The following is a 17,457-nucleotide window of genomic DNA, read 5'->3' as shown; positions in this document are numbered from 1 at the left end:
ATGGTTCAGTCCAACTGCCGAATCGGATTTCAAGCGAAGCTGGAAGTTGCTAACAGGGAATCATCTCAATGCAATTGCAATTAGCTTACAAGCTAATGTAAACACAGCGCATTTGGACCACAGTTTCGCTGGTAGTTGATTAGTTTAGCGTGTTATCAAAACAGGCATCTCTTTGAATTCAAGGGTACTTTAGGAAAATGCTTGTGCAGAGAGTCGTTCTCAACTCACGACCAGGTTGGCAACTTCATAGCTTATTATTCGTTTTTGATATCAGACCAGACGGTTGTCTTATCTCATGTGTTGCAACCGCAGTGTGACTTGACTAACGTTTACCAAACTACCTGTGTTGTTACGTCAAGGTAAAAATGGGGCGCCAGTTCCTGAAAATTTCCGTCTGGAGGAGACAACTTTTGCACCTGACCTGAAAGATGGGGAGGTCCTTGCTCGGACGCTTTACCTTTCAGTCGACCCTTACATGGTATTGATATATAATCAGAATGGGAAAAAAATAGAAGACCTTTGCTTACCTACTTATCTATGTAAATATTCCACATAGTTATGTGCATGCAATAAAAGTTTTTTTTTTTTTTCCATTGCAGTGATGTTATCTTCTTTTGATCACTGCAATGAGACATTACAGTCAACTAGTCATGAAACCACAAGCAGACCTCCAACACCCCCGTTGATTCTTATCTCCCTGTCTTTTGTCTCACAGCGATGCAGAATGAACGATGACACCGGTGCCGAGTACCTGATGCCATGGCAGCTGTCTGAGTGTGTGGATGGTGGAGGTGTTGGCATGGTTGAGTCCAGCCGCTGCAGCTCTTACTCTGAGGGAGACGTGGTCACTTCATTCAACTGGCCTTGGCAGACACATGCTGTTATGAAAGGGAGTGTCTTACAGAAGGTGTGGCATATCAACGTGTTTCAGCAGTGGCATATCCTCTTGCAGAGAGGAGAGTGATGTTGTGATTTGTGTTATGTAAGCATTTGATTTCACCTTGGTCTATCCCTGCAAAAACAAAAAGTAATGCAGTGTCAGATGGTATCCTTGCATGTGACAGGTAAGCTGTGTTATATCAGTTGTTAATGCTACCGTCTCTTCTATTGCAGGTTGATCCACAGTTGGTTGATGGGCACTTGTCCTACTTTTTGGGTGCAGTTGGCATGACAGGCCTCACTGCACTGCTGGGTGTAAGAGAGAAGGGTCACGTGACCAAAGGGGCCAATCAGACCATGGTGGTCAGCGGTGCAGCTGGGGCCTGTGGCTCCATAGCTGGACAGGTGAATACAGGAAACACAGAAAATTTGGGTCCATTTACACTTGACTGTCTAATACGATATACAGGTGCATAATATTATATTATACAAAAACGTATTAGAAATTATTTCTGTCCTAATGGGTTTTGGGGGTAGAAACCATAGCAGAACCAAGCAGATTTAATACATGGTCCACATTGCATTAAAAAAGTGAGCAAGGTCCTAGATTTTTTATTGCACCCTGCTTTTCTTCAACAGATCGGCAGGCTGGATGGTTGTACGGGGGTTGTTGGGATCTGTGGATCTGATGAGAAATGCAAAGCCTTAGTGAAAGATCTGGGTTTCTCTGCTGCCATCAACTATCGCCAAGAGGATGTTCCCACACGGCTCAGGGAGTGCTGCCCTGACGGTGTTGATGTTTACTTTGACAACGTGGGAGGTGTCACCAGTGAGACCGTGATAGCACAGGTACTGCTTGGATTGCATCTTTTTTGTTGTTTTTCTTTGATGTGCCTAGAAATTATGTCAACTCTGAGGTGTTCAGTTTGCTTTTCTTTCCCTAATTGTGTTTCCAATATTCGCATAATTAAAAGTGGTGTCAGTGGATTCTTAATAGTTTAGTCCTAGTCTTCATACTCTGTGTTGTACAATCTCAATCTGATGCATGCACTGACTTCAGCTTCTTCTCTCCAGATGAACAGCGGGGGCCATGTGATTTTGTGTGGGCAGATTTCTCAGTATAACAAGGACGTGCCGTATCCTCCGCCTCTAAGTCAGGAGACTCAGGAAACCCTGCAAACAAAGAACATCACCCGAGAGCGATTCATGGTGCTTAACTACATGAGCAAGGCAGACGCTGCCCTCTTTGAGCTGAGCCAGTGTGTTAAATCAGGCCAAGTCAAGGTAAGGAGGTTGCCTGCATGGGCGTCTTTGAAAAATGTACGCCTCTTCCTTTTCTTTTCTTTTTTTTAAACTTTGCATCACTTTGTTGCATATTTTTCTTTTGTATGCAGGTGCTGGAAACTGTGGTGAATGGGATTGAAAATATGGGAGGTATGTGCATTTCAATTGTACTGTTTTCTCAATTGTATGACTGTATGATTGTATCTTTTCACTTGACAATCAGGAGTTTTATTCATTTTGTTTCATTTTCTTGCAGATGCATTTTGCTCTATGATGAAAGGGGGAAACATTGGCAAGCAAATTATAAAGATATCACAGTGAAGAAGCCTCGTAATTTTCCGTAGTGACTGGTCTCACCAGACATCTGAGGAAATTAACCCACAGTTGCCTTTTTAACACAGCCATTAACACCAACTTATCTCGTAGGATATTACATTGAGTATCTGACTGATTTATTATAATTTGAAAACTGTGTTCTTGAGAGAAATAAAATTAAAGTAATCAGTGCTTGAAAATCATAATTCTGACTTTTTTTTAATTTAGTAAGAGTAACCCTATTATGTCATGGTTTTCAATTCTCCCAGTGCAGAAAGACTGTTATCCATATTATACTAGCACTAGCACAACTAACTAGTAAATGTTTATCAAATATGTAATAGTCAGTTCAATAATTGTGATGGATTAAAAAAAGGACTTTTCCCTAATGCTTTTACCAGTTAATGTTCAAATAAGTTGAAAATTTTATCAAGATAAAATTAACATCAGTGAAGCAATTGAGAAAACCGTGTAGCGTTCAGAGCACCAGCCTTCTCAGTTTGCTATCAAGCTAGAAACTGTACACGCCTTTTCATCTTTTCCATCACCCATATACTTTAATGTAAAACTGCTGTGACATTACTGTGTCAAGTCTTGTAACCATGTCACACCCACCTAAATGGAAATAGTCCGGTTACACAAATTGTTTCCTTTTCTCGATCATTCCTGTGCACAATTATGTAACAATGACCCGAAGACAAACAAAAAGTATTTGATTTACTGTAATGACCTTTTTTCTTTTCTTTTTTTATTCCACAGCACTATAAACCATTAACAAAATAAAATTGTGGTTGGCTCTAAGTTCAGTTGTCACAAGAAAAATATGTGGCAGGTGTAAAATCAACATCATTCATATACTTAAGTGTGTGAACGTAGGAGGGGATGCAGAATAAGTCAAGTGAACACCAGTACATCACTTACAGTAGATTCCTTCTCTGAAACATAATGGTCAATGTTTTGTTTTGTTTTTTCTCGTCAAACATTCAATGTGATGTACAGTACAGAACAATCACAACCAGATTAATAAACCATAACCTTGCAAGTGTGAATAAATTATGGTGTTTTTGGTGATTTCCGGGGAAAAAAAAAAAAAAGTCCTAGTCCCATGCATAACTTGGAAGTGGAGGTGAAATCCAGCACAGTCATCATCTATTATCCTCTAAATCCATTCAATACTGCCTCCTTGTGGACAAACGACAGAGCTTGAGCGAGGTGCTGAGGAAAACTCTCCAATAACATAAGTCCATGAATTGAAAATACCCGTCTTCATGCTGGAATTAAACACTTGATAGTGCTCCTGTACAAATGAAAAAAAAGACTTGTCTATACAGAGGAGGAGGGGGAAAAAAAGATTGTTAAACCATTTTGAGCGCACATAACTTCATTTTCCCTGTACCTGGCAGGTCTTCTAATATTGAACTGCACGTCTCAATAACAGCACTGAGCAATTAGTCTGCACTCACCCCAGGCATGGTTTGAAAAATAGAAATAAAAATGTGCAGATCCAATGCTTTTGGAACATTGCTTCTATTAAAAGACTTGATAAATGTGGTCTTCACCCTATACATATATTTATATTATATATATATATATTTTCTTTTTTAGATCAGTTTGTTCTGGTGGAAATCCAGGCACCTGCTACTACTGGCTAGAGAGGACTAAATTTAGAGTGCAACAGACACAGTTTACCACTCTCGCAGGTTCACAAAAAAGGGATTAACATTCAGAACATAGACAAACATGGTTTCACACAGGTGGGAGGCTGTCAGTTAAACTTCCAATGCAGGGAAATGCCCTTATGTCTTCCTAGTACCACCCTCACCATGAGGGGAGGGGTGTGAAGAATGCCCCCTTTCCAGTGCATTTTTATAACATGAGGGGAAAATAAAGAAATCACACAATACAATCAGAATGAATAAATAAAAAAACAGCATAGTACTGGTTCATCTCATTTCATCACATCTATAACACATTCATTTTGTTTTTTTGTTTTTTTTGTTGTTGTATTTTTTATTAGCCACCACACAACTGGGTTTTTTTTAAACATGTTTTTTTTTTTTTTTTGGAGTTCACTGAGCTACTATGGAGTATAAAAACATTGTCCTGAAATACTACTGGGACCAGCCTATTGTTTAAGTGCTCACATTCCTGAGAAACAAACAGCTGCTTTCTGTAGTCACGTTTGAAGGAGCATGAAGAGTCAGGCCGGCTTCTCTGCGTTTTGGTGAAAAGTGGCATTGAAGTTTTTCTTGATATGATTCTTCCAATGTAAAATATTTAAACTTTTTTTTTTTTTTAGTGGCAGTTGTGTGCAATGGAATTAATTTGATTTTTAAAAAACACTTTCAATCATCAACTATTTGTACACAGCTCGATTACAGCACTTGATTGGTTTATGATTACCTTCCTTTTGATTTCCTGTGATTGTGTGTGGAACTTAGAAATATCATTCAACTACAGCGTGTCATCTCCGCCAAAGTAACTACCACTCTTGTTGTCAGCCATGGGGAGTTCGGGGGGAGTTAGGGGCGGGAGAAAGCGTGCGGTGTGTATAAAACGAGGCGTACACCTTGATCATCCGCATCATTTGTCGAGGATCGGTTTGGCACATCCAGCCTTCATTAGTGAATGAAAATGGTTTTCAGAGGGAAGAATAAAAGATGAAAACATTTTCTTATTCATCCTTTGGCAGTGGTGAAGTAGCATTCGGCCAAGGCAACACTTCCAGAAAAGTGCTAAAGCTCAAGTAAATGAGTCAGCTTAAACCACAGCAGAATACTCTTGTACGGTATACTGTCAGCTGCAGCATACACTGGACTAGTCCTCTCATAGCTCCAACAGGCTATTTCCTCCTTGGTGTTTTTTGTTTTTTTAACACTGTACACATTGCTATGAATATGGCCAGAAATGTGCTCACCGGTGCTTTTTTTTTTTTTAACAATAACATGCATATTTAAGTAAACAATACTATCTAGAAACAGGATAGTGAGTGATGTACTTGTGAAGTGGCTGTGGAAGGAGAGAAACAAAAGAAGGATCCGCTGTGTGGGGGGAGAATTGAGGCTTTCAGGGTGGATAGAGACAGCAAAATATATCTGTGAGTCAGGCTCGAGGTGGGGAGAGGGGGGGGGCGTGGTGGTACAGTGCAATTACTGTCAAGAGGAAGCGACGCTCTTGCTGTTGTCACGGATGAAAGGGGCGGGGCCTGTCCAGGCGCGGTACACCAGTAGGAGACTGAGCCCCAGCGCCCACGTGCGGACCGGAGACAGGAAAAAGGCCGTGGGGCCGTAGGTCTCCAGGAGGAAGTAGCAGGAGTGGGCCTGCCAGGTGAGCAGCAGCAGCATGAAGAGGTGGACCGCCAGAGTCCGCCAGCGGCAGCCCGGCCGCAGGAAGTGGGATCGGAAGGTGTTGCCGCGGCAACGGTGGTGGAGGCTCCAGCAGAGGTAAGAAGTGAGGGGCATGTTGAAGAACAGCAGCTGGAAATTAGTTCAGTTAAAATGTGATTAGTGCAGTTGTTGTCAGTGCTTAAAATGAGATGAGGCCTTCATAATGGCTGTGGGTGGGTTCACCAAAACATATTAATGCAGCACAGTGGCAACAGAATATGAAATTAAAGTTAAAAGGGTTAAGTATAAATTCATTAACGTGATTGGTCATAGCCTGTTTGGCTTGTGATCGCTTACAATAACAAAAAAATCAACTTATGACCTCCCATCAGGAGCTGGAGCAACATGATCTCACCAGACAAGTTTTAACAGAGTTAAATATTATTAAGCATATTTGTAATTCTGTCTTCTCCTTAATTATCTTGTGATCCCTGATATTTATTCAGGACCCTGACACCCAGGACATGAACCACTAGTTTAGGTTACAGATTAACAAGTAAAACAGCACAAATAGATTCAGTGAAACCAATTGTTTCCAAAACTAAAAAACACAGGGAGAAGTTGAGGAAAGGTAAAGTTAAAAATGTCACTTTAAAAAAATTTATACCAAATTCTGCAATTGATATTTAAAAAAAAAAGTGAACTCAAGAACACCTTCAGTTAAGGGTTGTACGTGAATATCTCTGACTCACAAAAGTATATTGTACAGCTATCACAGAGAGGTAGAGCACATTAGCGCTGCATCATTCCTGTCATTACCAAATCCAAATAGCCAATTTTCACTCCTCTAAAGGCCAAGCTGCCGTCTTTAAAGTACTGAATTTACTATCACACACGATGACACATACTCATAACTGAGAGAAAACAAAAACTGCAATATCAAAATCGTTCTCAATTGCCAACTGTGTCTGCTTCTGAGCTAGAAGTGTTGATTAAAGTAATTTTTCTTACTTGAACGACTCCAACAACATATGTGAGACTGCCCTCCAGGAAGTGACCATCAATGACAACCCCAAAGGCGAAACAGGCACCGCTATGGCCGTCTATCAATTCTCCTATGAACCACGGGCCTGTGGGCAGAAACAGAGAAACAGTGCAGGATATTATCACAATGCAACAATGAACAATGAAACAAACCAGCTTTTTCATGTGGACAAACAATTCTTTATATTATTTTTAATTTGCAGAATTAAAATATGTAGTGATTAGTCTTAAATTTACAGATTTGTTACGGCAAATACTACTTTGTAAATGAAAGCATGTTTAGGAAGTAGATGACCCACCAAAGGCTGTACACAGGTTGAACAGGAGCAGAGAGTAGTAGAACGTGTCCATTTTACTGACGAGATGGAGTGACATACACGCTTGAGATGCCAATCCTGTAGATGAGACAGAGAAACCAAAAATGACTCTTATTGAAATAAAACACACAGATTTATTAGGGCTAATAAAATTAACTAATTAATCACACAATTTTCTGTAATTACTCATGATTAATCGTAATTAATTTATCAACATATAAACTGCATTTGTCCACTTACGACTTAAGCTTATAATGAATATTTATTTATGTATAATCATCAAATTAGTGTAGAATAAACACAAAGAAAGTATATTTAAAGAGCTTCACTGCTCCGAGAACGTCATGCGGATAAACTAACCGCATATTGGGCATCTGAACGGTTACTTACTCGCATCAAAAAATATTAAAAACCTAATAAAGTAAAGAATAACAGCGCTACAATGGGTACATCGCTTTGCCGGGTTTGCCTGCACATGTCACCAAAAGTTATGGGTCAGCCGCCACCCGAAGTAAACAAAACGGATTTAATTGTGTGAATTTTTTTAAACGCACTAAATGTTTAAATGAATCGCCAAAATGAACGCGGTAACTTTGACAGCACTAATATATATATTTATATTATTTCATCTGAACAGGTTTATTGTGAACCGTGCTTGTGTCCACCGACAGCTCTGCAGGCTGTAGTATCAGAGCAGCTGTAATTTAAATGACATTAGGATGATGTATTCATCTGAAGGGTGTTCAGTGACAGCTCACCTCTGCCGGAGGGAACACGCAGGAACCTGAAGGCCAGCAGCACACCGATGTTCAGCAGCATCATGAAAATGAAGGCCACTCGGCCCAGGATGTAGTGGTCTGTGAGGAGGATGAAGGACTGCACAAAACCAAAGCTGGGAGTCAGGTCGTTCTCCAGAGTGAAGTGCTGCTCCCGGACGGTCGACCGGCCCGCCGAGTCCTGACACACACACACAAAGATGACAAACACACACATTTTTAATGCTATTTTATTTATGAATATATATTTATTCTACAAATATAGGTCAGACACATTACTCTGCACTAAGACATCAATATAAAGTTGTTTTTCAAAGCCACAGACAGCGGATCTAACACAGCCGTTACTGAATCCTAATTCAGCTCAGGCAAACAAACTCAATCAAGACCTATGAAATATTTATAATTCTAAAACACTTCCCACTCTCAGTGAAAGATACATGAATCCTGTACCAACCTCCACTTTTACTCTGATAGTGTGCAGTCCAGTGAGGTAGCGAGATGGATCCCAGAGCAGGACGTACAGAGGACCTCCAGCAGAGTGGCCTTTCCCCAGAGGCTCCCCGTCGACGCTCACGTGCACTGCTGTGATTGGAGACTCTGAGAAAGCCAAGATCCTGTTGAGAACCAACAAAATGAATACTTTATTAGTGTTTTTCTATGCGTTGACAGTGACAAAACAAAATTTTACAGGGTTGACAACTTCTGCATCATTTATTAATTCAACTGATTATAAAATCTTACATTTCCCTTTAGATTGTCATCCTAACAGAAGCACATCAATTTTATGTCATTTTATTTTATTATGTTCATTGAGATCTCATCATTAATTCATGAGAAATGCCAAAGACATTTATAATTGCCTTGTTTTATAACTTTCAGAAGTAATTAAAAATGCACTCATGATCCAAATCTACCTCTATATGTATTGTATTGTATTGTACTGCAACTAGCAACCAAACAAATAATGATACCAAGCATGAGTAACATCACAGGATGAGCATAGTGTCAGGGGAGAATGTGATGTAAAAGCACCTGTACATCAAATCAGAGAAACCAAACATTATACAACCATGTAGAGCAGAATCAATGAAAGGTTTACGGCTCTAGTCAACAGTAAACACACACACACACACACACACACACAGACAGAGCAGACACCTGATGTGTGTAGACCTCCGTATTCGGCCCAGCGGCTCCACTCCCGGATGGAGGTACTGTGCGTCTTTGGGGTTGGTGATGAGCACTGCCGGCCACTGCTCAAACTTCAGGTCAGAGAAACTCAGCAGGTCGTGGTCAAAGGCCAGAACCCTGTACCTGGAGGCGTGAATGAGAAGAACGCACCGAACGGTTGTGTATATGCAGTTGTGTATATGGAGGAGAAAGGGAAAACAGACAAAGCAATACCAAGAGAAAAGAGTGTGGGGAACAGAAAACAAACGTGTTCATAAATATTTACTGATTATGATGTTTTGCATACCTGCGGTTGTCCATCCAGTCCCCCAGCTCCAGCTCCAGGGTGCCCTGCGGGTGTCGGCTGTGGAGGACGGGCATCAGGCCGCCCAGCGTGTGCAGGTGGCCACAGAGATAAGCAACTGCAGATCTGACCACAAGATGACATAATCATAATTTGCTTATAACTGCCAGTATTATGAATATTCCTCTCTACAATTGCACAATAAAGCTGCTCGAGTTGAAATGAAGAGCAGGCCGGTGAATACTGCGCTTTTTAAAACTGGTTTGTCATCCAGGCATTAGTTACCTCATCATGTCTCGAACCCCAGGAGAAGGGGATACGACGGTGGACGTGGTGTAGTGGCCAAACCAGATGGACTGGTTGCTTTTCAGACTCTCGTCCCTGAACGTGTTCAACGAGTCCATTTGCGTCTGTCACACCGGAAGAACAACCATTGATTAAGCACAGAAATTCCCCTGAGAGTTAAGATCTACTGTGTGCATAAGCTTTGTTTTCACCTTTAGAGACAAAATGCTGATTGTGAGCCATGGTTATCCTCTAAGGAAGTTCCTAAATAACTATTTATTAAACATGCCAAATATGAGTATACTGTAGCACTGTAATAGTCTATTTCTAAGATCTTTCATTTTAACTACTGTCTTATTCAGTCGTCACATTTCTGCATAGATAGATAGATAGATAGATAGATAGATAGATAGATAGATAGATAGATAGATAGATAGATAGATAGATAGATAGATAGATAGATAGATAGTCTGCGCCAAAGGGTAGCAGAAATTTGTCTTTGACAGAGCTCATCACTTTACATACGCTCAATAAAAACACAGTAAGGCAATAAAAACATTTACAAAAAATAAAAAGCACAATAGCAGCAAGTCATTTTGGGTTGTTTAGGTTGGAGTTACATACCGGTAATTACAATGTTTATTAATATAAAGAACCAGTTTTTGCTGTATCTTTTATGTCACATATTCAGTGTATGTTTATGTTGTGTCAAGAGGAGTTGTTAGACAGACATACCTGGTTGAGAATACCAAAGAAATTATATGGTCTCTTGGGTCCTGGAGTCAGAGTGGCATCGACGCAGACAAAGGAGTAATTGCCAAAGGGAGTTTGGTGAACATAGTGGAAAGAGCCGACTTTCTGATTAGCTGAGTATTTCCTAGAGAAAAATGGTAGAGAAAAGCCATGGTGAGCAACCATATACTGTACAGCAGACTGGGATGGAGCCAGCAGCGCCAACCCTAGCGCTGTCCTGAGATAATTTAATGCATATTGAATAAATAAATTAGGCTCGCGTGGGAGACAGACTTTGTCTCGCAGAGGATGACCGCATCATTAAGAATATTAGGAAGATAAAAGATCAATCAGCGGTGACAGTGGCAGCAACTCCACATAAAACATAATTTGACTCAAAAGATAAGGGTGCCGGTCTGTTCATGTAGATTCTGCTTCTATTTCAGGCCCGGGAAGCTTAGACAGCTTGGAATATAGTCAATAAATAGGTCTGCAACTTCTCATGTTTCAGAGGCATCGAAGTCCTAACATACTCTGATTGACTTCACATTCAGCTTGCTATAGGGCATGCAGACGTAAAAAAAAAAAAAAAAAAGTAGGACTGAATCTAAATCAGACTTTTTACTGTGGAACTGACTTCTCATTCTTACCGGTAATAATTGTTGACGCTGTCCAGTGACATTATGTTGAAGGCATCTGTCAGAAGAAATAGTAAATGGTGAGATTGAACAGAACGTCTAATGAGAATGATGCATTTTTAATCGACAGGCATCAGATTTCATCATGATACACAGAGATATCGAACCAAATGTGTTGTTATTATAGAACCCATGGACTGATGAAGATGGGACACACATCACTAGCAACAATCAATAGCAGCAGAACAATCGGCAGGGAAGCTGAAGATCCAATAACTATCTTTCTTTTTTTGACAGTTACAAAGTAAGGATATCTTGTTTCACATCTAATAGCTCCCTCCCGATCCAATAACAGAGGAGAAGGCAGAGGAGAGGAGGGGTGGGGTGGGATGACTTCCTGTGTGCTGCAAAGATGCAGCATAGTTAATGAATTCTCCAGAAAAATCATCCCAATAGTGGTGAGTTATGAGAGGCGGACAAGATAACGAAGTGCTGCGGTCAATCACCATGATTCCCACGGATGTCTATCCACCGAGTGCGCTCCATCACGCGTGACCTCTTCAGTATGTTGTGGTAGGCCTGCCACTCCACCTCATGCTGGAGGGAGCCCACCTTGCTCTCCGTTTTGGCATCTGTCAAATCCCCTGTGGAGCAGAGAGAGGTAAAAAGAAAAAAATATGAGACATGTGGAACAAAGAGCATGAATCATTTTCTTTCTGGGACTGCACACACATGAAGAGGCCACACCCAAAGAGTCTGTTAACAACAACAACACAAAAGACTTTCAAGGAAACTTAAATTAGGGAAAAGGTGCAGGGCAGTTGCTTGTACCTGTTGCAAGCACCAGAACAGGCTTGATCACTTCAATGGTGTCTGTGCAGAACTTTTCAAAATCAGGGATGCGTCTCGGGTCACGAAAGCGGCTTATGTGAATGTCTGACACCTTGAAAATTTGTGGGGGGAATAAAGATGAAGAAAAGATTAACATTGCTCTTACTTACACCTGCACACAGCTGTGTGTAACCTTTTTTTTTCTCCTTTCTTTTTTTAAACACAGCAGTGAGGGCGCTGCAGAACACAAAAGAGGGCAAAGTATGACCATAACTTACTGTGTTGCTGAACCACCTTTTTACCTGACAATGACACACTTCTGTGGTCAGTGACCCCTTTCAGTCAATCATTGAGAGAGTTCAACCAGCACTAGCTGTCTATGACAACAACAACAAAGCCTTTATGGTATATGACATAATAATAATAAAAAAGGAGACAATAGCTATAATAGCTTGATAGAGCAAACAAAGCTAGATTGGATTGGAGGTCATAATAAATAACAGCCCACCTGTATAAACCAGAATATATTGTTCAACTCGCCGCCGGGAAATGGTGGTGGTGGACTCCCCTTAGACACATCTTCATCCCCGGCAGCCGAGTGCTGCACACTCCGCTTCGGGTGCCAAGCCGTGTCATAACTGTCCAGCACCCAGGAGGTGATGCACGCCAGGGCCAGTCCGAGGATAACCAGTGCACCGAACAGCTTCAGCATCCTCCTGTAAGTGGCGAGAAAAGGGGGGGCTAGCTGCTGCTGCTGCTGCTGCTGCTGCCGTCTGTCCCGGACAGAGGAAGGAGAAAAAAAAAGAAAAAAAAGGCTAGCTACTGGTGGAAATAGCTAAGGGCACGAATCACACTAACATTGACTACACACATAGGGTGGTGGACCATTCAACTACATGGCTAAGAGCTGAAACTCAGACCGTTTCTGTCGCTGCCATCGCGGCCACGGGAGATGCATGCATGGAGGAGGAGCGGGGGGGCTCATTCACGGCTGGGTCCGTACAGCTGCCTTCTTCGGAGGCGGAGGAGGAGGACGAGAAGGAGGAGGAGGAGGAGGAGGAGGCAGCAGCATAGCAGGTTAGCTCCGCAGCTAGCTCCCGTCCCTATACCAGCTTCCCGACAGCAGCAGCAGCAAAGCACAGCTACAGCTACAGCAGCACACGGACGGACTGACCTGTTGGAAGAGGAAACGTCACCGCCGGATGAAAAGACAGTGAGTGCGCGTGTGCGAAGGAAGAGCTCTCACTCCGCTTTCGTTTTCCCAGCACCGCAATGTAAGCTGCTGCACCTGTCATTCATCGCGAGACGTTTCGAGAATAACCAGAAAGTTTGTTGGAGATATACAGCCGTGGAATAAATGAAGAGACCACTTTCACAATTGTCTCTTAAAAAGTATCTCTACATGTACGACACTCATTCAATTCCAGTTGACCAACGCAAAACAACTCCTTCTACTTAATGACACAGTGATCCACTTAAACCACATCTGGTTTTATAGGATATAAGATTATAAAAACCACTGCTGGGATTAAACATCGACATTATCCCACCAACACTGATTTATAAACTCTTCCTAAGTTATAATATCCATGTTGTGTTATTTAAGAATGAATGTGAACATGTTTTCTTTGCATTATTTATTATTCAAGGTCTGAAAAGACTTAATATTTTTTGTTATTTTGTAATAAACAACAACAACAACAACAACAACAACAGTTCAACAGTTTTGTCCATTAGCCTTCACAAAGGTGATGACTGATGGCACAACACACAACGAGCATTAAAATACTGCTTTATTTATTTATTTATTTATTTATTTAACTAAGATTGCTATTTATTATCTGTGCTATACATTTCTGTGCTGTCTGTTGCTGCAACCCTGTAAATTTCCCCATTGTGGGACGAATAAAGGATTATCTTATCTTATCTTATCTTATCCTTTAATAATGAGAGCCTCAAATATCCTTAATTTAACACTGTCATTTTCTTGGTTTTCTTGCAGGGCTTATTTGCTTTCAGTTTGCTGGGTTTGATATGTTTACTCATAACAAATAGGCTAAGCAATTTGAATTTCAGCCTGAAAAAGCATTATCATAGGGGGAACAGATTCTGATTGCTGGAAATGTGGCCATTAGAGGACTACCGTACGCCTCAACTCAGTATGACAGTCAAAAATCTTTACAAATTACACTGCACTGATAACAAGTAGCCTAAGATGTGTGAATTTCAGCCTGATATTCCCATCATCATTACAGGTGGGAACATGATCTGATAGCCTAATTGGAAATCAGGCCATCACAGATGCTGATCCCAATATGATATTCCCTAAATTCACTATCATCACAAATAAATACATAAAAAGAATCATGTTGCTATCTTATCTGTAAGATATTCTATTCTGATTTTTTTATAGTCTCTCAAACTACACCAATGCAGTATATCTGAGAGCATGAGAGAACTCTTTCTTTTGATATTTCTTGTTTATTTCTTGTTTTCTCTCACTTTTAGCCTACTTAAGTTGAAATATGAATGTAGGGCCTTAATTTTTTTGAATGAGTCTTATTATAATGGAGTATGCCTACTGCTTTTTCTACTTCACCACTGTCTGTTTATGGGAATGCAATAAGATTAATCCTGTTTTCAAGACTTTTCCACCAGCATCCAATTTGTAAAGGCTACACTATTGCAACAACCATCATTGAGACATCCTGGATTTCATGACTATTTTTTGTGATCGGTATGCACTTCTGTTCCCTACTTGAGCCATCCTTGGGTTAATGGCGCCTCACAGTGGTCTTTGCGAAAAGTGTCTTTCTTTTGCAGTCAGATAGGATAGGACTTCGCAATTAAGTGACATTATCTAGCATAATGTAATGGTTTTTCCTTATTCATCGTCGATGATTTATGATAATTGACTAAATACTACAGCTCATTAAACACATGGTGATTTGTTGATTGTTTGCGATGTAGGCCTACAGTGCATGTTGCCAGATCGGACGATTTCCCACAAATTCATGCAAGTGATCTAAGACAACTAAAAACAAACTGTGACCCCCAAGACAAATCTTTGCACAAATATTCATTGTGATATATGTTTAATAGGCTATATTTACAAATAAACTTCAATAAACCCACATAGAAATTATGGGGAAAATGCACCCCATTTGTAGAGCCTACCCATCATCACGTTTTAACATTTTCTTCCGTATAAATATAGCCTACTTTAGTAACAGTAGTTAGTAATTTTAATGTGATCATATAATCAGGGACAGCTAAAGGTGAATTCGGCGCAGTAATTTTACACAATACAAACAATAAACGTGAAAAATTGACTCATCAATCAACTCTACTATACGTGAAGTTGGGCCACCATGCCTTTTACGCACAGTGGACGGGCTCTCCGGATTGGTCTACCGCTTGTCAGTCAAACCTGGCAACAACACCACCACCACCGTGTGCCCCCGCCACGCGCGCCCACTACCGATAAGCCGTGAGCGAGCTTTAAAGACCCTGAGTGCGCGCGCCCGAGCTGTTGCGAGGGGCGATCGGATCGGGGACGCGCGCGCAGGAAGGCTGGTGCCGCTGATCGCCACAGAGAGTCGTCACGTCACGGATCCGCAGCGAGCGACAGAGAGATGCTGAGGTGACAGGCAGAAGGAGAAAAGGGACGACCGCTCTCAGACTCATTCCTCCCCCCTCAGCCTCAGCCTCAGCTCCGCTTGTTTATTTATTTCCAGTCACCGCCGTCTCTCCCTCCGCCTCTTCCTATGGACGGTTCTCTTCTCTCGCTATGGGATTCCGCTCCGTGTCGTCCCCGCCGCCTCCAAACGTAGACGATTTTTTCTAACCACACCCGGCCCCTCTTTTGGATCAAGCGCTGGCAGCAAAGACCCGAGGTAAGGATCCAGAACCGGGAGGCCGTGCCCATCCGGTTTGGCACCCAAAGCACCCTCTCTGTTTTTTATTTTTTTATTTTGGTCGCCTGCTGCTGCTGCAGCTGCAGCTGCATGCATTGATCAGTCTCTGTTATCCTGCATGTTGCCTATACCCGGAGCTCACCGTATAACCACCACCACCACCACCTACCTCCAGTCCACGCCAGGCTAAACGAGCTTGCGTGGCCTGTGGACGGTCAATATGCGTGGACGCGCCTGAGTAAATCTGCTGTGGCAACCAGCTCGCTATGCAACAGTTCTCCACAGCAAAGCCAGTTCAGTTCACCGCAGGGAGGAGGATAAAGAGGGGGAAGGATTCGTTTAATTTTTGCTGCAGCTTGCTGCCTGTCACATCCCATTGAAAGCGACTTAAAGCAAAGCAGAGGTATTTGTGTTTGTCTGCTTCCATTTGTCAGACTCTGCTTTAGCATTAACAAGGATTTGAGAAAGCTGCTCATTGACAGTAGCCTACTATAGTGAAGCTGAATGGCCTCAGTGGAGCTATTCTGCCACATAAACACACACTTCCAGGTCTCATCCTTCACCATTTCCTCAGCCAGGATTAGTTGCATCCATGCTGTCATCTGAAAGGAACCAGACTGTGGAGGACCTCCCCATGCTGGCTCCTCTCCAATGGACAGGCCAGACACTGATTTCAGCCAGCAGCAGCAGCCTGACAACTCTCCCCCTCCGTCTTGCTATTGAACCAGGCCTCACTGGGATTAGATTAGGTTCATGCATGTATAAAATGGCATGTTGAGAATTTAGTTTCAGGATGAGGAGCTATAGAGGCGTCCTCTGTGTGGTGGGATCACACATGCTGACATTTCATGATGCCTCCTGTGCAGTATAGCTGTAAACTTGCATCTTCTCATAGACCGAAAGGGCAGAGGCGACGACAAGCTGCAGTCAGCAAAGGAAAATGGCACTGCACCACTGTCGCCATGGAGATGCCGGGGTCAGGAAGCGTGTGTGATTCATGGTGAGACAGGAGCTGGCTGTCAGAGATTTGTTTAATTTAATTTTTTTTTTTCTTTCTTTGCTCCATGTGGCTGTTTTTTTTCTTCTACTTCTTTTCCCTCATTGATGGTGATTTGTATGGAGGAAGAGGAGGAGGAGGAGGAGGAGGAGGAAGAAGAGCACAGCCGTGGCTCTCTGTGAGGTGTGAGATTAGTCACAGTGTGAGGCAGCCTTGCTTGTGCATAGGTGTGTGTGCCTACATGCGTTATTGTGTATGAGTGTAGAAGTGGCTTCAGCTTGTCGTATAGCAGTTGTGACTGATACTCAAACCCACTCGAGCTGTTTTTGGGAGCTATAATCGATGGCTCTGACACTCCCAGACTCTCTAACATAAACATAACGTACACCTCCTTCCATATACTCCAGGAGATTGTTTTTCCTCATGCTCACACTCCTAACCCGTTGCAGAAGTTGCAGCTGATGGATTTTGAGCAAATTACGTACCCAGAAAAGGAGATCTCATTCATGATGGCCACAGATGTTACAAAAAAAAGTTGTTGTTGTTTTTTTCCCCCCAGAGAACAACGTGTGACCTTGAAGTTCTGACCCAGGACTCACAGCTGAGGTTATTTGATCACACTGTTTGCAGCGAGCCTCT

At 42.0% G+C, this 17,457-nt stretch overlaps 2 protein-coding genes across 3 annotated transcripts; one reads left to right on the top strand and one right to left on the bottom strand.

Annotated features, from left to right (window-relative positions):
* Positions 1–69: 69 nt before the first annotated feature.
* Positions 70–3,276, top strand: ptgr2 (prostaglandin reductase 2). The gene is made up of 8 exons (XM_085767993.1): positions 70–234; positions 360–478; positions 716–907; positions 1,114–1,284; positions 1,519–1,728; positions 1,954–2,163; positions 2,274–2,313; positions 2,420–3,276. The coding sequence occupies exons 1-8, from the start codon at positions 198–200 to the stop codon at positions 2,482–2,484; spliced, it is 1,044 nt and encodes a 347-aa protein (XP_085624119.1). The 5' UTR covers positions 70–197; the 3' UTR covers positions 2,485–3,276.
* A 1,178-nt stretch (positions 3,277–4,454) lies between these two features.
* tmem62 (transmembrane protein 62) lies at positions 4,455–13,020 on the bottom strand. Of its 2 annotated transcripts, XM_085767991.1 has the most exons (14): positions 12,825–13,020; positions 12,413–12,620; positions 11,905–12,016; positions 11,580–11,717; positions 11,086–11,131; positions 10,439–10,580; positions 9,704–9,828; positions 9,422–9,544; positions 9,103–9,258; positions 8,399–8,558; positions 7,924–8,122; positions 7,148–7,243; positions 6,816–6,934; positions 4,455–5,954 (listed from the first exon to the last, which is right to left on the bottom strand). In XM_085767991.1, exons 1-14 carry the CDS (start codon positions 12,887–12,889, stop codon positions 5,634–5,636), a joined length of 2,010 nt encoding a protein of 669 aa, XP_085624117.1. In that variant the 5' UTR covers positions 12,890–13,020; the 3' UTR covers positions 4,455–5,633. The 2 variants fall into 2 exon arrangements, with proteins under 2 accessions (XP_085624117.1, XP_085624118.1); XM_085767992.1 differs by having other exon boundaries at positions 12,413–12,827.
* Between the last annotated feature and the right edge of the window lie 4,437 nt (positions 13,021–17,457).

The sequence above is a fragment of the Trachurus japonicus genome, chromosome 22 (assembly GCF_045865225.1).
Source record: "Trachurus japonicus isolate A0001 chromosome 22, Traja_1.0".
In the NCBI taxonomy this organism is placed as follows: domain Eukaryota; kingdom Metazoa; phylum Chordata; class Actinopteri; order Carangiformes; family Carangidae; genus Trachurus; species Trachurus japonicus.
The sequence above is the reverse complement of the archived record's forward strand: the minus strand, read 5'-3'. Positions and strand labels throughout refer to the sequence as shown.

Excerpts from the sequence above, each read along its gene's own strand:
- tmem62 (XM_085767991.1), bottom strand. The coding sequence starts at position 12,889 with ATGAGCCCCCCCGCTCCTCCTCCATGCATGCATCTCCCGTGGCCGCGA. Across the intron at positions 10,581-11,085 it reads AGCGTCAACAATTATTACCG|GAAATACTCAGCTAATCAGA; the intron begins GTAAGAATGAGA and ends ATTTTTCTCTAG. Across the intron at positions 9,259-9,421 it reads GACTGGATGGACAACCGCAG|GTACAGGGTTCTGGCCTTTG; the intron begins GTATGCAAAACA and ends TCACGCCTCCAG.
- ptgr2 (XM_085767993.1), top strand. The coding sequence starts at position 198 with ATGCTTGTGCAGAGAGTCGTTCTCAACTCACGACCAG. Across the intron at positions 1,285-1,518 it reads GTGGCTCCATAGCTGGACAG|ATCGGCAGGCTGGATGGTTG; the intron begins GTGAATACAGGA and ends TTTCTTCAACAG. Across the intron at positions 1,729-1,953 it reads GTGAGACCGTGATAGCACAG|ATGAACAGCGGGGGCCATGT; the intron begins GTACTGCTTGGA and ends TCTTCTCTCCAG.